The following is a 27,890-nucleotide window of genomic DNA, read 5'->3' on the forward strand; positions in this document are numbered from 1 at the left end:
TTAGCCTTAACTATCACTGTAATTTAAAATATTTGTAGCTGACAATAAACCGTTTAAACTTATATCGACTCCTCCAACAGCGCTGCATCTTTTGCGGTAAATGGTGCTGAGGTCGAGTTTGTGTTTTAGCAAATTGTCCCCAACAACGTATTATATTTAACAAGGAAAAAGTTTGCGCATGAGGCAAGCATGCCAAGATTTGACCACGGGTAATATAAATGGAGAACTTGTTGTTTCTTTTGTTTTTATTCCGAATTTGATAAATTTTAAAAAAACTTAAACTTTTCTTTTACATAGCCTGAATACCCGACGTTTTGACGCCGTGTATCCAAGCTCTAGTTTGCTAAATTTCTACAAAGAAAGGAAATTAGCACGCTGTATCTTGTGCGAATGACGCATTAAATACTAATGATTCATATCAATAGACAATTCGTGGTACGTGGCTAATTTGTGCTTTGAGCTGCTTCGTGTCTTAACGAACCCCATTTTTGATTGGATGACAGTAAATTTTATTATTAATAATCTATGGAGGTGAATTGAAACATGCGGTTATGCGAAAACTAAAATAATACTATCAATTTATAATCACAAAAAAAATCTCGGCCCCCATTTAAATTATGAATTCAAATTTTCGTGCATCCGTACTGTTCGGTAATTTATACATCATGAATTAAAGGCTGTGTGTATCGCTACTCAAACAATTACGGAGAACTAGCTACTTAATTCAAAGAAAAAGCTGTGGAATTTATTAATATTGTGTTTTGAAACATTAGAATTTTGTTATCTCCACCATAAGAGGCTAGGGTTTTGTTCAAAATAAACCTCGACCGGAGTTCCAAATAGCTGGCGGATTTACCCGAGTTTTACATGCGGATAGAGAAGAGGAGGGCAGCAATCTGACAACTACCATGTCCTGTATCTGTTTGCAAGTTACAATGAGAAATTTTTAATGATAGTTATTTATAGTTACTAAATATTCTTGAACTTTGATTTATAATTTTACTTGCCATATTGGAATGGATATGATTTGCTGGCAATTCATTCGATTGATATTTCTTTTTTACGGTTTGACTTTCGTTGCTGGTAATTTTGCGGTAGTAAATGTTGATGAATCTACAGCCATTGGTACAAAAGTTCATCAACTCCCTACGCCTGGTACAAATAAAGAATATACATTATACCCATGGGGTGATCCGACAGGCTTGGCTTTATTTTCTGTCAATGACAAGGGTGAAGTGATTTTAAATGATCAATTAAACTATGAAATCGGTAGATCGAATTCACATTATATTATTGCGATATTAAGAGATAAAGGGAAGAAGTATGGAGGTTTTGCTTACACTAGAAAATTCGAAATTATTGACTCAAATAATCACTCACCAAAGTTTGCTAAAAAAATGTATTTTGGTGCTATCGAGGAAGGTTTACCAGCAGGATCAATCGTTAGTGGATTAGAGGATTGTTTTGCCACTGATTTGGATACATCTGGCATTAAAGATTACACCATCACTGAAGGAAACAATAAAAATGAATTTAAATTAGATGTTGAAGATGTTGATGGAATCAAGTTACTTGTTGTTAAAACAAAAGGCACAATTGACCGTGATGAAATTCGAGCAACACCATACTTAGATTTGGGAGTGCAGGCAAATGATGGTGGAACTGGTGACAAACAGAAGTTTGCTAAAACTGTTATCAGAATAAAAATTTTAGACCGAAATGATAATCCACCAGTGTTTTTGTATAATAACTGGAGGCAAACAATCCGAGAAAATGCACCTTTAGGATCGTCGGTGTTAAGAATAAGTGCCTCTGACAATGATGAAGGTCCAAATGCAGAAGTTTATTATTATTTTGACAAAACAACAGATGCATTTTATATCAATCCATCAAGTGGTGAAATAAGTGTTGGGAAACATTTAAATGTAGATGATGTAAAACAGTATGAACTGGAAGTTGTGGCTCAAGATAAATCTATCATTCAGCATAGATCTGCAAAGACGCTTGTTAATATAGCAATTCTGAATGCACCAAATTATCCACCAACTATTGATAAAAATACAATACCAGCACCACAATTGTCAGACAGTGGATTTACCTTAACAGTTCGTGGTGACTTACCTGTTAAATCATTTGTATATTTTGCACTGGTAAAAAGTCAGGATCCTGATTTAGTGTACACCATGTCAAGCTCACCATATTTTGAGATCGCTCGAAACAGTGGAATTGTAACTTTAAAACAGGAATTAGATCGTGAAACCAAGAAACAGTATACTCTATCTATATCTGTGCAAGATAAAATTGGGAGGAGGGATTCTATGGCACTTACAGTGAATGTGCAACCACTAAATTTAAATAGATTTAATCCAATTTTCGATCCCAGTACAGTTAGCATTGATATCTTGCAAGATATTCATATCAATACAGAAATTGGGTACACAGTACGGGCAAGGGATGCAGATACTGGAAATAATGGTGTTGTTTCTTATCATATAGTTGGTGGCTCTGGAATTGGAAGGTTTCAAGTAGCTAGTAAAACAGGTAAAGTCACTACTACAGTGACATTTAAAAGGCCTGGTGTTTTTGATTTGTATATAAAAGCTCAAGATAATAGTGATAACTACAAAAGATATGGCACTATGTATTTGCGCATTAACGTTAAACCTTCTTACAAATCACCACCTGTTTTATCCAGGGCTATGTGCTTTGGCAAAATAAATGAAGGTGAAGTGTCTGATTCTTTTGTTGGAGCTGTTTTTGCTGCAAGTCCTGGCCCTGGAAAAAAAGTTATTTATGAAATCAATGGTCCCACACCACAAGGCTTAGCCCTTGATAGAGAAACTGGTGTTATCACAACAACGCAACCATTAGATTATGAGCAGGATGTCTATAAATTTATGCAGATTACTGTTAGAGTGCCTGGAATTTCAACTGTCTCTAAAACTGCCTTGTTTGCAGAGATTATAAATATCAATGATAATCCACCAATTTTTACAAGACCTTCAGTTACTGTTCATGTTGCAGAAAATTCTGGTGACATACAAAGTTTGGCATGTCTATTTGCTAGTGATGACGATGGCATTGAAAATAGTAACGTACGGTATTCAATCAAATCGGGAAATACTGGAAATTTATTTAGCATCAACTCAGAAACAGGTATATATATCATTTTGTACTTCTTCATTTATTTTTATTTTAAAGAAGTAATTAATTTGGTGTTTATGATTCATAAAGATTTCAAAATAACTGCAGGAAGAAAAATCAAAACTTTTTTGACATCTGTCAAGTTTGAAATGTAAACAATTTTAATTTTCATGTTCTTTATTAATTTATCAATTTTTGAATTCCATATTATCTATTTGTGTTAAATTATTAAAATGTTCCTTCTTGTTAGTCAGTTCTCTTTTTAACGCAAAAGTAAATTTTTAACATCTATTCTGCTATCTTCTTATATCTATTCAAGATTTCTTCGGATTTGCTTGTTGTTAGAAATATAAATTATCACTGAACTTGTGACAGGGCACTTCATGTGTGATATGATCTGACAAGTTTTTTTAAAAATCAGAAAAAAATAATTTAATGAATAAATGTCAAATATATAATAGCATTGATAAAGATCATTATAGTTTTTATAAAGAGATTAGGCATTTCAAATCTTATCAGGGTTGCTTGTTAAAATTCATCACTTTTTTTCCTGACCACCTAATGTAAATTATAACTGAATCACACAAAGAAATTATACATAAAGAAAAAATATCATGCTGTGGTTAAACACTAAAAGGATTGGTCTCAGATTTGTTTCTCTTTAAATGCTTACAATTCCATCTTATGACATATCATGTCTATGGTAATAACTTTTTAACAACTTCATTAAGTAGTATTGATCTTCTTCACAAAAGAACTTATATGAGGCTATTGAAATAGTTATATGTTCATAATATTACCACAACGTTTTAATGATGCCATTATGTTCTGATAGTGTATTCCCATCATCTGCATTATAAGAGTAAGCAAAACATTTTGTGGTGACTTTGTCAATACCAAAATAACTAGGGACATGATAAAATAATCACTATAATTAACCAGCTAATTGCTAATAAAAAAGAAAGCAGGTTAGGGACATTATTCAACTTTATTATAATGTATATATAAGTTGTAAAATTGAACATTAAATGTGTAGGCCCCTTATTAAAAAAAAAAAAACTGACAAAGTATTTTTGTGAATTTTCTTCATGGTAATAAGCGACCTTAAACTGTTTTCTTTTTCTAGCAGCTCATTTTTACATGTTTAAATTAAAATATCTTGTTTAAATTTTATTTTTGTGAGGTTATTAAAAGAAAAAAGAAAGAAAAAAGCTCCATGTTATATAAAACCCACCTGCCAAAAAGCTATCACTTCCTAGAATCTCTACAATGTCAAAATACTGATATAAAAGCTATATTATGTCTATTACTTTTATGGTTTCATACTACGTTCTATACCATATGGGATCATATTTGCTTCTCTTACTTATTTAAGGGTTAGGAGTGCCCAGGTTAATCATGAGTAAATTAAAAAAATAATAAAGCTCTAAAATCTTCAAGCAATTTTAGTGCTAAGTCGATCGGGCAAGCAAGCACCTCTGAGTGTCTCTCTTAACAAGTAAGAAATCAACCTCATTTAATCGTACGGACGTTAAAGATCATCTTAAAGCCTGCCACACCACATCATCTTTCTAGGCCAGTTATCTGCAAAAAATTTGGATTACGAAGCACACCATAGTTATGATCTTGTGATTGATGCAAGTGATGGTGTTCATGCAACGAGAGCCTCAGTCAATGTTATCGTCAGTAACACGAATGATCCTCCTCATTTTGATCACTCTGTTTTCACTGCAAATGTTGATGAAGGTGCCAAAGAGAACACAGTTGTGAAAAGTTTGGGAATCACAAGTGATGGTAGTGGAAGCCATATCTGTGCGTGGGGAGCTAAAGGCGTAACCCCTGAAGTCATTTCCTTGTTTACATTGACCACAGAGTCAAGGTCATGCATTGTCAAAGTTGCAAAAACTGGAACTTTGAAGTGGAGAAAAGACAAGCCTGGCTATAACTTTGCTGTTCGTGCTATAAACAAAAATAACAGGAATCAAGTGTCAACGGCAATGCTAGAAGGTAATCTTTTTTTAGTTGTGATTATTCAATGCACAACATCTTGTACTAGCATAGTAGGCCTTTATAATATTCTGGCACAGTGGAGATTGTGCACGCAACATGTATGTGGCAAATCTGTAATAGCATAAAAACAATAATAAGCATGTCCTCCAATATTTTAAAAATTATAACAATTTTAAGTTCCTTTAAAATTAGAAGAAATTCTTAATTCTTTTATCTATGCCAATGATTATATTACTATATTTTATTGCAACATTTTTGACATACCATTATTTATACTGTGCTGATATTAAACTTCTGCCTAAAGAACATTTCCTCCCTGCTTATTTCGCGAAAAATAAATTACATAATAAATCAAGAATCTTAATCCACCTAATTCTTTTTATAGAGAAATGGCATAATTTATCAATATCATCAAAATAAAACCTTGAATTTTGCGATTTTTATATTTACTTTTGTGCTTCATGTCAGCAAACTTGTGTTGCACATTGACAATTTTCAATATGTTGTTTTGTGATTGTGTGTCACACAAACACCAGTTGAATTTAAAACGAAAATGATAGCGAAGCTTTTGTTATTTCGATTTACATTCCACCTAATAAATAAAAAATCTCTGCGAAAAATTGCCAACATGAATATTTTTTGTTAACATGTAAAAATTACTTAAGTGATTTGTTTATGACATATGTGAATAATATTTCTGCAATTTTGAGGTCTAAATTGATTCCCAAAAAATACGATAGCCACCATTAATCACTGAAAGCCAGCATGGTTCTTGCACAATGACATTTCGTAGCACCAAGATACAACTAGTGCCAACAAAAAAATGCCTAGAGTTTCAATTTCATGAATAAATATTTTTACAATTTTAGTTGCAATTCGAGACAGTAATGACAACAAACCGGAATTTAGTCAAAATTCTTATGCTGTTTCCATTACTGGTGGATTAAAACTTGGAGTATCTATCTTAAAAGTAACTGCCACAGATTTAGATAAAGGACCCAATGGCAGAATTACGTATAATATTCAAGACGGCGTCAACTCAAACCTGTAAGATCTTAGAAAGGATTTTTATGTTAATTTTATTTCAATTGTTTTACTTACCGTCACTTCCTCTCTTATGGGGTCATCAAATGTACTCCTTTTTTAGTATTTTACAATCTTCTCATAACAGTGAACAGTCAAGAATTGGAGTATAAAGTGTAGGCATGCAGGGGGGGGTTGTTTCCAAGAATTTTGCCCAAATTCTTCAAAAAAAAAAAAGAAAAAAAAGTTTTCTAAATCATCATTTCTATGGTAAAACCTTCTACAGATATACAGTTTTCAATATTTAAATGACTTCCACCTTGATCTATTTCAGAAATAAATATGTTACTCTAGTCCCACCAGATAGAAATATTTTGTCCCATACATAACAGCTCTTACTTAAGAAATTTTGTTGATAAGAAAACCCAAGGATAAAGAAAAACACAGTTTTTTGTTACGTATGGGACAATTTTTACCGCAAGGTGCTCCTGTCGATGCACTTAAAAACCAAAACAGAGGGCGTACAGAAAATATAAACATTCTAACTAATATCACACATCTGAGATACTTTATGAATGAAAGACTTACATATTTGTCAAGTCAAGGTTTTGTTATCTCAGTTAAGAATAACTTATGTATTGAACCAAAATTGTCCCATATGGAACATTTTTAATTTATTTTGCTTCCAAGTGCTTCTTTCAAAGCTATATCGAAAGAAAATCTAACTAGTGATGATAAAAAGTAAATGGTTTACAAAAGTGCTGAACAAAGTACTGTATGTTGAGGGCTAAATCAAATTAGTTTAATATTTGAAAAAGTTAAAGATTTGTTAAGGTTTGAATCCTTTGTCAGACAAATAGCATTCTTTTTTAGCTTAGATATAAGCAATTATAACAGTCAGGTTGTCACTGTCACAAAGCATGAAAAAGAGTTCACTTTTTGTCTTCTTTTTAAAAAAGCATTACGTATGGGACATTTTGTTACGCATCTTAAGGGAAAGGTGTTAAAGTACAGACAAAAGGATTTTTGATAGTAATAGGCTCTTATTGTTTCATACCATGGGGCCAATAAATAACACCTCCAATCCCATAGCTTATTACTCTAATATGTCTTACAGAGTGTAAGTAAAAGAAAAATCTTGATATTGTCAAATTGTAGGGATGTAGAGGAAGACTTAAATGGCTTATTTTGTTTGAAATTTATCTTGTGAAATTTTTTATGGGCATTTTAAGAAAATGTAACGTATGGGACACGAAAGTCTGACCACACAGTCTAGAAGCCATTATAGCCTATTAGTTAAAAATGATGTTTCTTAAAAAAACAAGAATTCTTCCTTAACAACTAATACAACCAGAAACACTAACTTTGCATTTATTAAAAATACCTGAAAAGAAAAAAGAAATGTTTGAATTTGATTCGCAATGGGACACGACACCAGGTTGACCGAGTAGTGCAGGAACATCGTTACGCAGATACAGGTGGAACACAAATAATAACTTTCTCCCAACTTTGTATTTACACCGCATAAAATTTAGATTGAATATTAGATTTTAGAAGTACTTAAATTTCTAATTTCTCTGGCTGTATGAACCATTTGGTCCTAAACCTACCACACGTTTTATATATCTGAATTTGTAATCATGAGAATTTTTTTTAATGTTTTCTACACATGTATCTTTGTAAAAATCGATATGGGTGAAGAACAGTTTATCACAATCTCATAAAATGGCAAATTTTAGCAGCTCAGGAACTATGAGAATAGTGAGGTTTTGGATGTATTTCATCAAATCAGTCTAAAAACAAGTTTTAGTGATTATTTTAAGTTATACTAATGCTATTGAAATTTTCATTACAATGTAAAGCTTGGTTTTTCATACCAGTTACACCAAAAATAGCTGAAGGGACTAATCAGTTTGGAATTATTTTGTATAAACGTTTGATAATGCAATGATAAAGTCTTGATGATGTACCATAGTGGTAAGCCATTCAACGTTTTTATTCCTAATTGATCCATAATATGGGTTTTAGCTGTAGTAGTACTAAAAGTAGCATAAACTACTTTTATTCATTTGTAAAAGTTTATTCATTACAAACATTATCTGCAACAAAACAAAAAAGAAGTTGTTGCATAGCTTTATGACTATAGGATAAATTTGAAAAATTTCCATTCTCTGTATGGGACATTTGTTTCAAACCTAAACCCGTGAGATATTTAAAAAATTATAAATTACAAAATCGCAGAAGGTTATACAGGCCTATCAATAAGAAAATAACACTAGAGCAATAAATCACTCCCCAAGGTTACAATAATTTAAACTGGGCGAGTAATCTGAATAAATAGAAAAGTTTGTAAGCACATATTTTATCACAAAGTCTTTTTTATCTATTTTATTTTATCTTTTTTTATATATTTTGGTTCTTTTTTACTGTAAATAATAAGAAAGAAAACATTAATTTTCATGTGAGTTGAATTAATATTTTGCTCAGCCAGAATTGGGGGAGCTCAGCTAGTTTCTCGAGGCAAAGGGCGAGCCTTTGCGTGAGCAAGAGCAATTGCTCTCCCCTTATTGATGGGCCTGGTTATATTGTAAAAACTCCATATTTCCTTTAGCCTAGATTAAAAAAGGCTGTGTCCAATTTTGGCTATTATCAACAAAATAATGCCATATGGGGTAAAATGATTAACAATGAATTTCCCACAGGTGTTCTTAAGTATGTGTTAAGGCAAGAAAGTGATGTATTTTCCTTCGCAAGTTTTGCCTTTTGATTCAGCTAAATCCTGAGGCTTTTCCTTTCATAGTATAACTTTAATTTTACTTAGTACTAAAAAAAAGCTAGCTTAATTGTAAATGTAATTAGAGGGTGGCTAACCCCCCTGTTTAAGAATAATTATCAACAACATTAAAGTTATATTAAAGAAGAACTACTTTGTTCATCACTAACATACTGCCAAGCAGCGAGCGGAATTCGATCCGCGTTCCCCAGAACTGGGAGCTGCAGGCGCACCCACTACACTACGTGCGGCAATATGTTAGTGATGAACTCAGATAGTTTATTCGGATGGTGTGTATACATATAGGTGAATATTTATCATAGCACATCCGTATTTCATTCTCAACAGAGAATGCTTGATTTCTTTGGGGACATATAAGAATGTTATGTCCTTTGAAATGTCCTTATTTATTTTTAAGAAAATACCATCTTAAGCAACCCTGATTTTTTTTCAATCTCCTATTTTAGTTATTTTATAAAGTGTAAGAGACTCATAAAAAATAAAAAAATCTGTAATTGTGGTATTATATTTTTAGCTTCAACATTCAACCAACTGGTGATATATATGTGAAATCAGCATTAGACAAAAATAAACAATACACCTTAACAGTTAATGCAAGGGATCAAGGTAAGAAAAATTGTTTGTTATTTTGGATTTTGTTTTGTTTAATAAATTACTTTTACTTTTAAGCAAATTAACATTTTAAAGCAACAAATGATTGATGGTGACAAAGATGTATGTTTGTTTGGACACTTTTTTTCTCTTATACGCACTATTTGTTTAGTGTGCGTTGGTTACCCAAGTCTTTTTCTGTCTTCCTTTTGGGTTACGTCCAATTTCAGCTGATGTGTTTGTAATTGTGATTGTGGCATTACTTTTTTGCATGTACCTATGCCAACTAAGTGGAAGTTACAACTGATTCAATGTTTTGGATTTTCAATTTTTGCATTTGCGATTTCGAGCGGAATGTCTTTCAAGTAAACATTGCAAATCCACGAAAACATGACTCTATTGTTTAGTTGTAATTTTAGCAGATATGCTAATACCAAGGGTATTCATAAAAGGTGGTAACATTTGCACACCTCTTCACCGCTTCTTTGGACTAAACATAAACTTTATCTTTTTATTAGTAAAACATCATACTAGCCTGAGCTGCCTTTTTATACATTAGAAGCAGAACAATTTTAGAAATCATAAAAATCTGTCTTTAGGTGTTCCAGCATTAGAAAAGTCGACAACAGTGAAATTATCAGTGCACGAAGACGGAACTGACTTGCCAAAATTCCCTGATTCTTACACTCCAGTCTCAATCTCTGAGTCTTTTTCTATTGGTAACGTTGTCATGACTGTAAGTGCTAGTGGTACGAACACAAAATATGAAATCGTTGGTGGAAACGAAAATGATATCTTCGATATTGCAGCTGGAGGTCAAGTGACAGTAAAAAAGAAGGTGGATCACGAAACTAAACAATCTCATAATTTGATCATCAGAGCGACTGTGCCGAGTATTCCAGAGAAGTATTCAGAAAAGATGTTTACTGTCAATGTTGTGGATGTTAATGATAATGCTCCTGTGTTCATAGTGGAAAACTCAACTGCAGTTCAGACAGTCTATGTGGATAGGTTTTCACCTGATGGCACAATCATTGCAAAGGTACAAAATTTAAATAAGTTATTATCGGGTGTACTTATCGGGTAGTTTTTTATGTTTGCTGGTCTTAATATCATCTATAATGCTATTGTAATTCAAAATTTTAATTAATGCTAAACTTGTGGAAGTTATTTGGCAAGTTGTTTTAAACTTTAAGAATTTTGAATTTAACTGCTGCAAGAATACTAATATTTGAAATCTTTTGTCAGTAATTTTCGATCTGAATGCATTCAAGTGGAGGTAAATTAACAAAAAATTATGCCAAAATATTATTTTTTTTTTATTTGTGCAAAAGTTTTATTTTATTCTGATTATTTATAATTGTCAGTCTTTTTAACACACCACTCAATTTGTTTGTGAAGTATTTACAACCCAACAATTAAGAAGACAAATTAAAATGTTTTTTCAGGACTGAATCAAAACTTTCCACCCGGCAATATTTTAGACATCCAGTTGAGCGCATACAAATATTTTTAAGTCGAAACTTTATTAACAATTATTACCAATGTTATGAATGCATTTGTATCTCTCTTCTTACAGTTCAAAGCGTATGATGCTGATTCAGGCAGTAATGGAATTGTGACGTACAGCATTGAAGGAAATGTTCCATTTAGTGTAGATAATGAGGGTTCCGTTACAACTACTATTGAAATTACGTAAGAAATTATTATGCTGTGCATACTTTTAATTAAACGTGATGCTCTGTGATTGATACAGTAATACAGTAAGTTATTACCAATAGCTATTGTGTGTCTGTCTCTGCACAATTTTTGTAGCCGCGCTACGGTCATACGAAATATCGCAATAGTTTGAAGCTACAAATAACATGCGATATAGTTTTATTGATTTTGCTGTGGCAGGCAAATTACTGTGGTGTTTAATTTGCATCTTTTTCCAATTAGATCTGATATTGGAGTGTCATATTCGTTTACCATCATAGCACAAGGCAATGGTCAACCTGTTAGTAAGACCACAAGACTGAAAGTATCTGCTGTGGTAAAAGAAGGTACGAAGCCTCCTGCATTCTCACGGAAAACATATCGCTCAACTTTGCAAGACAACATTCCAGTAGGAACCCAAGTGACAACAGTCACGACGACAGAATCCAATCCAACAGCCACAACAACATTTAAAATTGCCAGCGGTGATTACAACAACAGCTTCTGTGTGGATTACACAAAAGTTGTAACCGTGCAGAGACCAATCGATATTGACGTTTTCCATCATTCTGAATATAAATTAGGTGTGGAGATGACGTATGGCTACCAAAAGAGCAAAGCGGATGTGGTTGTGACTTTAGTTGATGAGAACGACAATGTACCAAAGTTTGTAAATGGAATGGGCCCAATTATCACTAAAGTCTCAGAGGCGAAGACAGGTACGTTTTCTTTATGTTTATATAAGTTAAAAAAACATTTCACGTTTTTCAATGGGTTTTCAAATTTTATCAATTTTGATTATTGTTATAAGGGAAAATCTAAACGAGACACGCTTTCTTCAAGGATTTTAGGACCCTTTATTAAAAATTATTTTTATTGGCTAATCTATTTCCAATTTGAGCTACAAAATGAGCTTCTCTTACGCATTATAAAGTTTTATATCAATATGCCCTCTCATTTCAATCGCTCTTGGATTAGAAATAAATGTACAAGTTAACTCAGCTTATGTAATAATCCCCTATTGCATATTCTATCCCTCGTGTATAAATAATTGAAAGAAATACCTAATAAATTTTTCTTTTAAGGTGGCTTTGTGGTGTATACTGCCAAAGCGACAGATCTGGATAGTGGTAATAATGGCAAAATTACTTATTCCATCTACCAAGTGTTCGGTGAGGGTAGCAAGGGAACTTTATTTAAAATCGATGAAAACACTGGTCAGCTTTCTTTGGTAAAGTCGTTGAATTACGAAGCAACCGAGGAACATATTGTTATCATCAAAGCACAAGACAATGGAGCCAGAACGCAACACTTCTGTAAGAGCACTACTGTTATCATGTTTCGTTTCAATAATTAAAAAAGTTTGTGCATAGAACGTTGTGGGACCTTGAATATCTATCACTATCCAGAGTAAAATCTTTGACGGTTATTTATAGTACTAAAAAATGGCATTTTGTCAATAGTAATATCAGGAGGTAAAGTACGTGTTGAAACAATACTCTGTTGCCTTTATCCTCTCTTTGCCTGAGTTACTAGAACGTCTCCATTCTTTAAAGTATATTACTAATCTGACTTTTCCTAAACCATCTAAATATCGTTTGCTTGGTTTTTACACTTAGCCTTGCAAGAAGTTCGAGTAGAAGTGACTGATGAAAATGATCAACGTCCTACGTTTTCCGAAGCCAAATACGTTGGCTACATCCCGACGAACGCAAAACCTGGTTTGCAAGTCCTCCAAGTGTTTGCTGCCGATTTCGACAGTGGTTTGTACGGCCGCGTTGTTTATGCTATTATTGGAAATACCTACGGCGATACGTTTAGTATTGGTAGTTCGAGTGGTATTATCACACTGAAAAAACCAATCGCGTTGATTGATACTAATAAGTTTACTCTCACTCTGACCGCTAAAGATGTATCGCTCGGCGGACAAGCCATCGTGGAGCTTTACGCCGTCACACAAGAAGGACCACCAAAGTTTGCATTGAGTAAATTTACATTCAACGTTACAGAGAATAACAAGCCGTCTGAAGCAATTGGAGTTGCAAAAGCCATCAGTCTGGACCTCCTCAAATACACTATAGTGAGAGGCAATGATAATAACACCTTTTCGATTGATCCAAGATCTGGTGAGTTAAAATCGATAGAAAGTTTGGACGCAGAGGCGAAGAGTCAGTATTTGTTGTTCGTGCGTGCTACTGATTTGAGTGAGAGATACGCAGAAGCCAGTGTTGAAGTAAATGTTAGAAACATAAACGATAATGGACCGCTATTTAGATCAGCTGTGAACGGGCTAATTGAAGTCGTGAAATCCCGTAAACTAGCTACAGGTCAGGAAATAATAAACGTTGAAGGATATGATCTGGATGTCGGTGATAGTTTATCGTACAAGATTAACTCTGTCTCTGCACGGGGATATTTCCAGATCGATCAAGATGGTTTGATTAAGTCATTGAAGTCGTTGCAAACGTTAGCGACGGATACCAATCGATACCAGTTCGAAGTCGTCGCTACAGATTCGAAAGGCAAACAAAACAGTGTGCAAATTCGAATTATTTTGGTGAACCGGCCTGGCGATCCATTTACGCGAACGGTAAGCGAAGGGAGAAAACCTAACTCCGGTCCATTTATAACCGATCTTGATTTTGTAAACTATCCCAAGGCCGAGTTCAAAATCGTTTACCCGAATACGCATCCATTTAAGATTGACTCGGCTACCGGTCATATCAGTTTGCGGCGCCAAATCGACTACGAAACAGTGAAAGAATACACGATTTACGTGGAGGAAGCTGACCCCCAAAAATCATCTGAATATACAAATTACGAAGTACGAATCAAGGTCATCGATGAAAACGACAACAAACCGAAATTCACCATGAAAAATCTATTCGGCAAGGTAAACAAAAACGCCCAACCTGGTACAACTGTGTTTAAATTAACTGCTACGGATCCTGATGGCGGTGATAACGGGAAAATCTACTTCCAGCTGAAAGGTTCAGATCCCTTTTCTATTGATCCTGTTACAAATGAAATCAAGACATCAGGCTTCTATCTGACACAGGATTGGTACAACATCACTGTGCAGGCGTATGACAAAGGACGGCCACAACTTTTTAGTGACGTCAAGACAATATATATTAAAACAGGAGATAATCCACCAGAGTTTAAAAGCTATATTTATAAGTTCACCGTTGACGAAGGAGCGCAGGGCGGTAAGGTCATTGGGAAAGTCGACGCTCGAAGTTTGTCTGGCATAAGCATCCAATACAGCATTGAGGGTGGAAACCAGGACAATGTGTTCACCATTGATTCGTACGGTCAGATCCTATTGCAAGGCAACTTGGACTATGAATCGGGACAAACTTCATATTCACTGACGGTACAAGCGGCTGAAATTAGTACGCAGCCTCTCACGTCGACAACGAATGTTCTCATAGAAGTTACAAACATCAACGATAACGTCCCAGAGTTCACCCAAGTCGAGTATCGTAGCCAGCCTATTAGCGAAAACGTTCCTATTGGTTCGACCTTAATCCTTGTTAGTGCAACCGATTGTGATTGTAGTTTAACGTGCAAGTGCGCTGGAGGTTTGCTTACATACAGTTTAGAATCTTATAAAGACACGTTTAAGATCGATCACGTGACCGGTGAAATCAAAAACATCCGAGCGCTTGATTACGACACCATGAGCGAGTATAGATTTCAAGTAAAAGTACACGACACTGGCGAGAATCCTCAAACTGGTGTAGCCGACGTAGTTATTACGCTCTCCAATGTTAACGATAACACACCCACATTCGATCCGGACTTCTCTGTTGTTTCCATGACTGAGAATGTCGATCGCGGTACAATCGTAATCACAGTGCAAGCGCAAGATGCTGACAAAGATGACATAAAGTACGCCATCGAAGCTGGCGACAAGTTAAATTTTGAAATCGGGGAGAAGACGGGGGTAGTGAGAATTAAAAGTAAACCAACTAGGGAAAAATATGTTTTCAACATTTCAGCATCAGATGGCGTAAACAAAGGATATTACACTTTGACAGTTCTGATCGAAGATGTAAACGACAACAGCCCCACATTTAGACGTTGTTCTTCTTACACCCCTATCGTGTTGGAACACTCCCCTATTAATACACCTGTAATCAAAGTCACCGCAACAGATACGGATCGTGGAAGAAATGGCGAGATTGAGTACGAGATTCAAGAGCCTCAGAAACGCGACCAAACGCGTCGATCCAGCGATTTTAAGATAAACAACGCGACAGGTGAACTAACTACAAACAAGGTTTTCGATCGTGAAGAACAAAGCAGTTACATTGTGTTAGTTATCGCGCTAGATGGTGGGCATGGCCGATCACCAGCTGAAAGAAATTCTGCAAGTTGTCAACTTGAAATACAAATTCAGGACATCAACGATTACGCCCCCGTGTTTTCCGTTCAAAACTATGATATTTCCATTGCGGAAAACACTGACATTGATACAGTTGTTCTTGAAGTAAGCGCGCAAGATAAAGATGAAGGTAAAAATGCTATTGTCACTTACTCAATTAGTCAAGCGTCGCTAACGCCGAATTTCAAAATCGACCCAACTACTGGAGCCATCTCGGTTGCTCAGTCCCTAGTGCAGAAGGAAGATCGGTATAGTTTTCAAGTAAAAGCAACAGACGGCGGATCTCCGTCAAGGAGCGCAACAATTGAAATTGTTATCAATGTGCAGCCATCGAACCCACCTAAATTCGGACAGCTTAGTTACTCGAAAACGCTCAAAGAAGACACGAAGCCAGGAACAATTGCGCTTACTGTTAATGCTGTGTCACGTGCACAAGGTGATACAGAGAAGAAGATTTACTACAGTATTTTACCAGGAAACCTACCGTCGACGAATAAACCAGCAAGTTTCACTGTTGACTCTAATACTGGCGCAATAAAGGTTGCCAAAGTTTTGGATTACGAGACGCTAAAGGAGTATGTGTTGACGGTGAGTGCAATCGACCAGCGTGGTATGAAGTCGAACGCAAAGGTTTATATTTATATTGAAGATGTCAACGATAACACTCCGGTATTCGTTCTGAGTAAATACGTATTCGGGAAAGTAGCCGAGGGTAAATATCCTGGCCAGGTTGTTGAACAGGTGAACGCCACTGATGCAGACTCGGGGAAATTTGGTGAAGTAATTTATTCGTTAAAACAGAGTGACGAGTCAGATATGTTTTCAATTGACCCGATTACAGGGAAAATTACGACGAAAGTTATGTTCGATCGCGAAGTTACGCCGTCGATCACTTTTAACGTCGAAGCCCATGATCAAGATCCGGTGAATCCTTTGAGCGCCTCTGTTTACGTCACCATTCAAATTACCGACGTCAACGATAACAAACCAGAATTCAAAAAGACTCGGTACGATGTCGGCGTTGATGAGAACGTTCGCGTTGATCATATTGTTGCAGAGATTCAAGCTGAGGATAAAGATGCGGGTGAAAATTCACGTTTAAACTACTATATCATTGCGGGAAACGAGAAGGGATACTTCGGTACAAAATCTATCCATCGCGCCGACGGTGGAAGTGTAGGGTTTGTGACAGTAACAAGGAAACTGGACCGAGAGGACAAAGATAAATTTGTTTTGAAGATAGTTGCGAGTGATTCAACATACAGCGCCGAAACCACTGTGTATATTACGGTAACGATTTAGTTTTTTTTTCTTTGCTTTTGTAGGCATAATCAGAAATACTTCTAAATTCTATTTTGTTAGCAATTCTGTACATTTTAAGTTTCGTTATATTTTCATTCGTTTTTTGCTTTCATTTCATTCAGGTGCGAGATGTGAACGATAATGACCCGAAGTTTGCTCGCTCTGTCTACAACGCAACAATTCCAGAAGACTCGGTTAGTGGCGTGTTTGTCGCACAGGTAACAGCCTCTGACCGAGACACGCCCGATGTTCAAAAACCTATCACTTACTCGCTTGCACAAGAAACTGCTGGCTACTTTGTAATCGGAAAGGAAACAGGAAAAATTGTTACAGGTAAAACTTAGCGGGACTTATTGAAATGTTCGGCAAAATATGATTTTCGTTGGGGAATGAGTTAGCAATTGTGCGAAAATACACCACTTTTTTCAAACGAACTTGCGAAAATACACCACTTTTTCCAAACGAACTTGCGAAAATACACCACTTTTTTCAAACGAACATGGGAAAATGCACCACTTTTTTCAAACGAACTTGCGAAAATACACCACTGTCCTAAAGTGGACTTGCGAAAATTCACCACTTTTCTAACACGAACTTGCGAAAATACACCATTTTTCTAAAAGGGACTTAGAATACACGCTGTTTTTATAAGAACATATACTATAAGAATATTCCAGATGAAATAAGAAAAAAGGTTTAGAACATCCTAAAGGTACACTCATTTTGAAATTTTGCTTAATTCCTAAAAATGAAATATAAGCAAAAACAACCAGTTTGATTTAAAGTATGTCCGCCCTCAAAATCTGGTTGTCTGTCTGTCAGTTGAATAAAACTGCTTAAACAACAGCACCTTTAGTTGTCTTTTACACCAGTTTGCAATCTTAGATCTTTGAACCTTAATTGTGCAAAGAATATGTCAGGACGATTTTAAAATTAAGAATAATTATTTTGAAACGATAAACTGTATTTTCATGAAAAATCGTGTATTCTTCTCTAAATTCACAATCATCTGTTTTAAAAGAGAAGCTGGATTCTTTGAACGTTCGTTTTCATTGAGAAAAACAGCAGTGTCCTACATTCTCAAAACATTTTAATTGGGTCGAAAGCGACGCTTTCTTTAAAGACAAATGAAAATAAATAGACTATAATTTTATATCTGCTAAATCCTAAGACATTCTTTTTATTATTAGGGAAAAAAGGCTTTGATCGTGAATCAAAATCCATGTATACCTTCCTCGTGTTTGCTTCTGACGGAGTTCGTACCGGATCGGCGACCGTCAAAGTGACCATAACTGATGTAAATGATGAAACGCCAGAATTTACGGATGGTCCGTACATTCGTTACGTACAAGAAAATCAAAAGCCGGGCGCCGTGGTTGGCTACGTGACGGCGAAAGACCGCGACGAGGGATCGAATGCTTTCATAACGTACGAACTTGTCAACGACAGATTCACGATCGATCCCAACACCGGGTTAATACGAACAAAAAAAATGCTCAATCGTGAAATCGAAGACAATGAATTTACCGTCACTGTAACGGCTACTAATTTAAAAAGCGACACAAAGTTGCAAGGTCGGGTTCAAGTTATCATTCGCGTTACCGACGCCAACGACGAGTATCCCTACTTTACGCAAGCTAAGTTTACGACAAAAATGGCCGAATGCGCCGATATCGGCGAGCGTGTTACGCAAGTTCGCGCTAAAGATAACGACGAAGGTATTAATGCGGAATTGGTGTACGCGATAGCCAGCGGTAACACTCCGAGGAGATTTCGTATCGATCCGGACACGGGTGTAATTACTGTTGCTCACGAGCTGGATTTTGAAAAAGAGAAAGGGTATAAGCTTGTCATCAACGTGAGAGACAAAGGGCTTCCTCAGCTGATATCGAAGAAAAACGCTTCCGTGACGGTAACTATGGAAGATTGCAACGACCATAGCCCTCTTTTTGCAGAATCCAGCTACACGATATCAGTAAAAGAAGACGAACCTATTGGCTACCAGATTCTGCTCGTTACCGCAAAGGATGATGATACAGGACTGAACAAATTGTTCGATTTCTTCATTGTTGACCAAGAAGAAAATTATCAATTCAAAATCGAAGAGAGTAGCCCTGGCATTGGAGCTATTGTGTTAGATTGGAAATTAGATCGGGAAAAGCGCAGCAAGCACATATTTAAAATAGGTGCGCGAGATCGTGGTAGAGTGCCGATGACTGGCTATGCTCAGGTCACCGTGAATGTCCTAGACGTGAATGATAACGGTCCTGAATTTTTAATGTCTGATACATGCGGTAAGGTTATGGAAGAAGAGACAGGCGTCCAAACAGTCGCCACAGTGAAAGTGGTCGACAAAGACGATAAAGGTAACCGATGTCCTTGCGTGTTCCAAATCATTGACGACAGGTCGAACCTCTTTGTTATTGAGAGAAAAGCATCAGGAGATTCTGCCGTGATTAAAACAAGAGCCGGCGTCAAATTCGATCGTGACGTCAAGGGCAAGCAGCTTTACAAGATCAAAGTATCTGCCACGGACAACGGGACTCCGAAGCAGTTCTCTGAGACGTACGTCTACGTGGAAGTGATGGACAAGAACGATAACACTCCGTCTAGTGGTGGTGAAATGAGTGTTACCCTCAACGCGTTCCAAGGCAAATTCCAAGGTGGAGGAATCGGAAAAGTTTACATCATCGATAACGATCGTGGCACGAACGATAAATACTCGCACACGATAGAGACGGGCGGTAGCAAATATTTCACTATTGACTCAAACGGTATGATCATTGCAAAGCGGGACGTTCCTGGAGGTGAATACGAACTAGCTATCAAATCTAAAGACATGAACGGACCCTCAAGTGGTAGTGTCAAGAGTAGCGTGAAAATTGACGTCAGATCGATCACAGAAGCGGCGGTGAAGAACAGCATTCCAATTCGAATGAGTGGTGTGACCAAGGACTTGACATGTAACGAGATGAAATATCCGGACTTGGAAAAGTTAATCGGCGAGATTCTTGGTGTCGATCCCTCACAAGTGCTCATTTTTAGCACAATGAAAGTACCGAACCTGGACAGAGGGGTGGATATTTGGTTTTCAGTCGTTAAGAAGAAGGGTGTGGATTCGATCACAGTTGGGGATGGACAGTACATGTCGATGATGGAGATGCTGATTGCTTTGAGTGAAAAGAAAACGCTTATCGAGAAAAGAACAGGTGCGTTTCACTTGATATTTTTTTTTCTCTTTAGTAAGTTAGAGTTGCACGCAGAACCGATTTTCATAAGAACACGGGTTATAACACTTTTTTGTGTATTAAATTTTTGACGTATAGTTAAGGGAGTCGTGCCAATTCTACTATATTCATACTATTTTCAAAATTTTAAACTTATGATTTTACATATGTAATATTGAATAAATTGAATCGATGAATTTGTCTATGGTGTATTTCTGATAAGATTATTAAAATTCTCTGTGTTAATTTTAGATGTCTAGTGGAGCAACAAGTAGATATGGTACAGTAGTAAGAAAATTTCCTATTCCAATATCTGCTAAATGTGTTCGTTTGCATCCAACATCTTGGAACGAACATGGTTGCAGCATGCAGCAAGCAGATATTGGAATAGGAAATTTTCTTACTACTGTACCATATCTACTTGTTGCTCCACTAGACATCTAAAATTATGACAATTAGTCAAAATTTTTAAAACGGGGTCCGCTCAATAGCAAAAGAAATCAAATTATTGGTTGCGAGTTTTCGTATTAAAAGTAGAATTGGCAACTTTTGTGGCTAACGTCAATCGGTTCGATCACTTTGAAATTTCACCAATTTTTTTTTTTTTTTTAAATAAGGCGTAGTGACTCGCTGATGTTGAGAATAATTCTCTGAAGTATGTGTTAATATATTTATTCCATGTGTCTTTTATCCCTCGCAGGTGGCAAAGTTGTATCCATTGGAATTGACGCATGCGCACACGAATCATCATGCTCTGTGGGTTTCTGTGTAAACGAAGTACAAGTGTTACCTACCTACACACTTGTAACAGACGAAAACGGAATCGTCCCGCCTGCTAAGTCAGCAAAAACCTTTGTGTCCATGGACGTACGAACTTTTCCTTCGTGTAGATCAGAACCTGCAACCATTGAAAGTTGTAGTGAGAACGCGAATAAATGTTTGAATGGCGGTACTTGCGTAAACATTCTACCCACTGGTTATCGATGCATCTGCTTGGATGGCTATGATGGTCCACAGTGCCAGAAGACTACACGATATGTAAAGAACGATGGTTATTTTTGGCTGAAACCTATCTCCTATTTTTTCGCCGGAGAAATTTCGTTTGAATTTTCGACGAAAGAAGAGAGTGGCTTGATTTTCTTCCATGGACCAATCTCCAAATGTAAGCAATTTTTCTTTGTGCAGTGAGTAATAAAACTGGGCTTGTTAATTCTTTTTTTAGTTTTGTTTATGCTGACACCGATACAATTTGTATTTTATTTTCTCAGCCATTCTAAACAATGAAACACATGGACTTTGCTGTCGTGCTAACATAGTTAACGCTGTTAATTATAGTAAACACTTTTAATCTCCTCTTAAATTCTAGTGAGTGATGGCGATGTTTTAGACTTCCTAGCTATTGACTTGTATGAGGGTCGCATTAGATTTCATGTGTCACAAGGTGAAGAAAAGATTTTCTCCGGAACATTAAACACTTCAAACAAATTGAACGATGAGAAATTCCATCACGTCAGAGTTTACAAGCGGGGAAAGGTAAACAATTTGTTTTGTTTTATTGTTTTTTCTGTGTTTTGTTTGCTTGTTTGTTTGTTTGTTTGTTTTTACTCCTCGTTATTTGTTTGCTCTCTTCCAATTTGCTTATTCTGTCTCTTGTTTATTTTGTTTTTCATTTTGTTTCACTTGTTTGCTTTCTTTAGTTTATTCAAGTTACTGTCGACCGTTGCAGTGATGCAGAGATTGTGGAGAGTTGGGGCAGCCCGTCGTCGCAGAATAGAGAATCGTGCGAAGTTTCGGGGTCAATACCTGGAAGTTGGAGGTACAATGTTTGATCGATTCGTTGTTCATCCTTTCGGCCATCCTTGATCACACATTAAACGGCATACATCTTTTCTATATTAATAATACCCGTATTTTGTCTGTTTGTGCGCGAGAAAAAAGTCGAAACACGGGCGAACCTGTGGATATATCCACGTGCTAGCGATCAGTCTCGATACACCTATATTTTGTCTGTTCACAATGGTTGCGATGCAACTTTATCTCAGACTGCCAGCAGAGAAATTCCATTACTTCATGCTAGCAGGCGGAGAAGTTTGCACGAAATAATGATGCGGGAAATATACACGACGGACTAACGACTACTCTATTAATAAGTGTGTCTCTTGTATTCACCTGTGTCTTTTTTCTTATTTTAGATTCATTAACGGAATCTACCCTCTTCAAATTGGCAATCTAAAATACGAAGTCAAGTATCTGAAAAGGTTCCGTTTTACATCTTTCAAAGGCTGCGTCCGAAATATTATCGACAATGGTGTTATGTACGACCTGAAGTTTCCATTGCTGGAGAAGAATTCGGCGCTAGGCTGTCCGGCGCACACTTCGTTATGTCCGGTGTGTTTGCACGGATATTGTGATATAACGCTGAACAGGTACACGTGCCAGTGTGACTTCGGTTGGACCGGAAAGCTTTGCAATGAACGTAAGTGGGGTGATGTTATGCTACGTTGATGTTTAGCGAAGTTGTTTACCTTAATTCTTAACCTGAATTTTGCACAAATTTAAATTTCACACATTTAGTGTTTGGGTACCTAGGCTGTACACCTCAACGCACATTTTTAAAGTGAAGAGTGTTTTTTATAAGCGAATCGTTTTGCATGGAGGATTAGCACTCAAAAGCTTCATCAATCTTAGCTATACGCTAATACTGATAATATTGTGGGCATTGACGATCTTTAATTTTATAAATAATTTTCTGTGAAAAATATCAGGAATCTCATTCTGTTGTTTCAGTTTGGCGAAATCCAATTTCGCGCGTCTTTTGTAGTGAAATATTTCGCATATATCAAGTTGTTCCCAAAACGGCTCTACAACTAGATATACGCGAAAATTTTACGAATTAAGGTACTTGTTATGCATGCATTTATGCAAGCACTAGTTTTTTATAATTAAGCGGTAGGTGCACGGTTCCCTGTTTAATATGCTGCAGATTCAAATGCTAACCGCATTCCTTTGCAGACAGGTGATTTTATTACTTAGGCGTTCCTGCTTTCCGCTATTTGCAAAACAGCTACTCTGAATACACGTTGATGGATACCGCTGGCCGAAAAGTGCTGACCTGGTTCGACCGCTATGTATCAAGCTACAAACTTCAAGTGAAAACTAAAACAGATGGTGTGATCTTATATGAAGGAAGCTCTAAAAACGATCAAAATCGCATCGAGTACAGTTGGCTAGAGGTAAGGTTGATGAATTTCTTGATAACCTTCGTGAAGAATTAGTTAAAGATGTTGGAAGATCTTTTGTTTCTTCTTGCTGTTAATCTACTGTGTCGTTGTTAAAAAAAATTACGTCTGAACGAACACAGTATCTGCTACACGCTTTTTCTTTTATAACGCTGTGTTAAAAAAACGTGTTTAAGCACATGCAACAATGTTGCTTTCGAATCAACTTCTTTTCTTTTCTTTTTTTTAAACAAGTCTGTGTCAATTAAATTCCGCCAAATATATTTTTACAAGATTTTTTTCCCGCCAAATTACCTTTATGCTAGTATCTTGATTGGATGAGTTGGAAGAAGAGAAACACAGTTGCATAATAAAAGTAGTAATAAAATACTTACAATACTTTTTTGCAGATCAAAAACAACGTACTTCAATACCGCTACAACCTCGGCGACGGAGTTCTTGTTTTAGTTCTTGAAGGTGTCCGAATGACTGACGGATTGTGGCATAATATCACACTCTTCCGCAGAGGCTCTCATGCAACATTGGAGGTGACCACTAACAACACGATCGTGGGCAGTATTTCTGGCAGCGAAGGAACTCATCAGCTGTTGGATTCTAATGGCATTATATACACCGGTGGCATATCCAGCATCGTGGACGGAAAGGATGTGGTGGTAGATGACTTCAACGGTATGTAAATGTTAGCGACAACGTAATCCCGAAACTTTTAAGTTTCTAGTAGTGCTCAGTTCACATACAGGGTGTAATATTTGGTTTGATTTCAAGAAATATGAGATTCTGTATTTTTAGTAGATACCTCGTAAAATATTGAATCGAAATCGAAAAAGTAAATTGGTAAATTGACAGCCATCTTGCTGGGATTATACGGGTAAAACATAGTAAGCCTTTGAGGAAAAAAACATCCAGACTAGCTGAAAAATATTTTTGTTGTAAAAAACGTGTATGCTGTATAAAATGTTGAAACAAGCTCAAAAAAGTTAAGATGAAGTCCATTACTATACTATGGCTTGATGGCTTAACAGTGAATAAATTGTTGAAGTGATGATCTTAAAAAGATTTGAGCAAAGAAGCAGATAGTAATGCGTCGACTTTTTTACGCAAATTTATTTTAAGTTTTAGCAGTCTATATTCAGGGAAATATCAAGTTTGTGAAAAACTTCATCTCGATCCTTTTACCTTCCACACAGTCACTTTACATGGGAAGTCTTTTTCACATGTGTATTTTGTCTTCCAGGTTGTATTGCTGACAATCGGTACAACTTCACCCTTATTGAGGAAGATCCATACGTCAAAATTCGTCGTGAAAATGTCGACAGAAACTGCACTTGCGATGCTGCTGCTGCGGCTTTGTGCCTCAACGGAGGACTATGTGTGGCTGGCTCTCCTCCATGGTGCATGTGTGTCAATGGATTTACCGGATGGAATTGCGGCTCGAAGTCAAACGCACCGGTGATAGGTACGCTTTTTTATAGAATTTTAATTTTAGTAATGTTTGTGATTGCATGTTTATAGACGTTGCATCTAATGCGATACATTTCGATACATGGCGCAAGGACGTAAAGAGGGCCTTTAACATATTCAAGGAATATAATAAAAAGAAACCCCTTCTTCTAGTTTTAACATTCGTATCAAGTAGAATCTTCATATTTTAAAACGATAAACGCAACACAGTTTTCTCGAATACGCAAATTCAAATTCTGCAAAACTATATTGTTTGTCCAATATTTTTATTTTTAAATGCATAGAAATTCTACACAGGTACAGAAATGTTATTTAAAATTGAAGGACGTTAGAAAGTTATTCTGTGACCAAAACAAAACTACTGGCCATTGCTTTGTTTCGCTTTAAAATCGCCATTTTGGATTTTTTATTGCGTCGGTAGACGTAAAATGGCATTTTTTGTGATGCAAAAACAACAAGTGTAAAAACAGTCCACCTTTAATTTCTTAGGCGGACATCCTCCTGGTGTAAGTGGTATCTACATCATTGCTATACTGATCATAATGTTCCTACTGGCATTATTGTTACTTGGTCTGTTTATGTCCGGTGTGCTGAAGAAGAAGAAATCTGCTCCTATTTACGTTGATACTGACGGCCGTGACAACATCATGCCTTACAACGATGAAGGTAGGGGTGTAATTAATACTCGTTTGTACCTTGCAACAGAGGAAGAAATATCCTTACCAACACTAATTTCAGTCTAAATGAAGTTACTTTGTGTATCACTAACATATTGCCACGCGTAGTGTGGTGGGTTTGATCTCTGGGGACCGCGGATCGCATACCGCTCGCTTCGAGGCAGTATGTTAGTGAAGCATAAAGTAGCTCGATGTCAATTTCTTTACGTCGATTATTATGATCACGGGCGTATGGTTAGAAGCTAATCGTAATTAGGTTAGCCTCCAAAATAATATGATATCGGAAAAATTATCATTTGCAAAATTAGAACACATGATTTTCGAAAAGCGTTTTAAAAAAAATTTTTCTTTAAATACTTTGAGGAAAGAAAGTATATATTTAATAATACTGCGAGGTTCAGCTGTAACGTATAATTCTTGTATTTGCAGCAAAAAACTTTTGCGCTTCTACATATATTTTCATCTATTTCCGAGTAGCACATTTCGCGGGAGAAAAAGGTTTTCTTTCATCAGCCAAATTAGCCTTTCATTAAAGAGAACGTTTCAGTGATTTCTTTTTGCAATATTAAACACTGACTTCTGTGATTTATTAAGCTCAAAAATTTCTTCATTAGGTGCCGGTGAGGATGACTTCCACAACTACGATCTAGAGATGCTGTTAAAACATACAGGTGGAAGAGGATTAACTATTGCTGATGATGCTGATGGTATGGGTTTTGCCGGAGGTGGCAAAGCTGCAGCAGCTGGAATGGGTGTAGGGATGGGCGCCGGAGCTGGAATGGGCGCTGGAGCTGGAATGGGCGCTGCAGCTGGAATGGGCGCTGGGGCTGGAATGGGCGCTGGAACAGGATTGGGAGGAACTACTACAACCTCTTTTATTTCTTCTTCTTCAACAAAATTTGCTGGCGGGATGAAAGGTTCTGGACAGGGGGGTTCTCCGGGTAAGTGTCATGTAACAATTAAATAACGTAAATTTTGTTTACATTTTTGTAGAACTTAACACGTTTGCCTAAATTTGTTTTCATTACGTTTCGGTTGCCGTTATCAATGCCTTTTTCTTCATATAGAAGACATGGAACCTTTACTTCATTCCGAGGATGTTTACCAAACAGAAGCATCGGTGGACATCTTTTCGTCCAATCAACAACAGTCTCGTTTTGACACAAACCAATCAGGTGGAGATATTAATGTTTCGGCTTTTATCGCAACGAGGGTGGCTGAAGCCGACAGTGACGATGCAGCGTATCCACGTGATACGCTGTTGCATTACGGGTACGAAGGTGAAGGCTCTGATGTTGACGATCTCAGTGAGTTAGGAGATAGCGAGAGTGACAGCGATGAAGAAGACGATTTTGCATACCTGGGTGATCTGGGTCCAGAATTTGACAATTTGTATCGCTTATACAACCCGGAAGATTCGGATGAAGATGTCTAAAGGAAAAAATCCCTTTGATTTCTACTAACGTCAACCCTGACGTGTCGTATTTAAAAACCGTCTGAGACAGACGTCAAATGAATTTAACATTAATTTATAATAACGAGAATTTTGCTGACAATAAATCAATCGTTGCTGTTCCGATCTCCGGGTAAAAAAAAGCAGGAAGCGATTGATATGTTGCCAGTGAATAAATTTAAGCACAGCATTTTTCGAAGCTCAGTATATAGTGTAAAAATAATCTTAATTTATTCACAATGTTCATATTTATATATATGATACTTTTTGTATATGTTGCTGTTGTGGTGTTTATGGTATATATATCTGGAATTTCACTGTGTATATATTTGATATTTAAGCTGTAGAGTTGCAGCAGAACATTTTCTAGAGTTTTAGAAAGTAATTTAGTAGTTGATTTACAATTTTTTTGTTCTTGTGTTGTATCGTGTTGTCCTCTATCAGTTAATTTTTGCCAGCCGCAATATTATTCTCATGACACAACCTGCTTAACTTTTTCATAGTTTTACGGGAATGAAATATTCGCGGGTAAAAATTTTTTTTGAAGCCTATTATAAGTTTCTCGATGTTCTGTTCAGTACTTGTTTCTTTAAACAAATTACAATTTTTTATGTAATTTTTTTATATCATAATTTTATCTGCACTATAAAATTTGTACACTGATTTTTATTGCTTTTTTAATTTTTTTGTTTAAATGCATTAGAATAGAAAAAAGCGTTTTCTTTTTCTTAAATATGAAAAAGTGCACTGGTATACCAGTTTCCATGTGGATTTTCATCAGGCGAATTTTGGTCGCTCTGGCTGTAGCGATTGTGATGTGAGCATGCGAATAGGTTTGTTTACGTAAAATTGCCTAACATGAGCTGCTCGCTGAGATCGCC

At 36.3% G+C, this 27,890-nt stretch overlaps 1 protein-coding gene across 1 annotated transcript; it reads left to right on the forward strand.

The window, feature by feature from the left end:
- Positions 1-841: 841 nt before the first annotated feature.
- On the forward strand, positions 842-27,769 carry LOC130613664 (protocadherin-like protein). The gene is made up of 21 exons (XM_057434980.1): positions 842-3,156; positions 4,720-5,151; positions 6,024-6,201; positions 9,486-9,577; positions 10,162-10,604; positions 11,142-11,257; positions 11,504-11,979; positions 12,346-12,576; positions 12,880-16,940; positions 17,075-17,285; positions 18,143-20,161; positions 20,880-21,341; positions 21,546-21,712; positions 21,877-21,995; positions 22,372-22,655; positions 23,213-23,412; positions 23,808-24,087; positions 24,653-24,874; positions 25,369-25,545; positions 26,171-26,497; positions 26,624-27,769. The coding sequence occupies exons 1-21, from the start codon at positions 1,017-1,019 to the stop codon at positions 26,989-26,991; spliced, it is 13,005 nt and encodes a 4,334-aa protein (XP_057290963.1). The 5' UTR covers positions 842-1,016; the 3' UTR covers positions 26,992-27,769.
- Positions 27,770-27,890: the final 121 nt, after the last annotated feature.

Source organism: Hydractinia symbiolongicarpus, chromosome 11 (genome assembly GCF_029227915.1).
Source record: "Hydractinia symbiolongicarpus strain clone_291-10 chromosome 11, HSymV2.1, whole genome shotgun sequence".
NCBI classification, from domain to species: domain Eukaryota; kingdom Metazoa; phylum Cnidaria; class Hydrozoa; order Anthoathecata; family Hydractiniidae; genus Hydractinia; species Hydractinia symbiolongicarpus.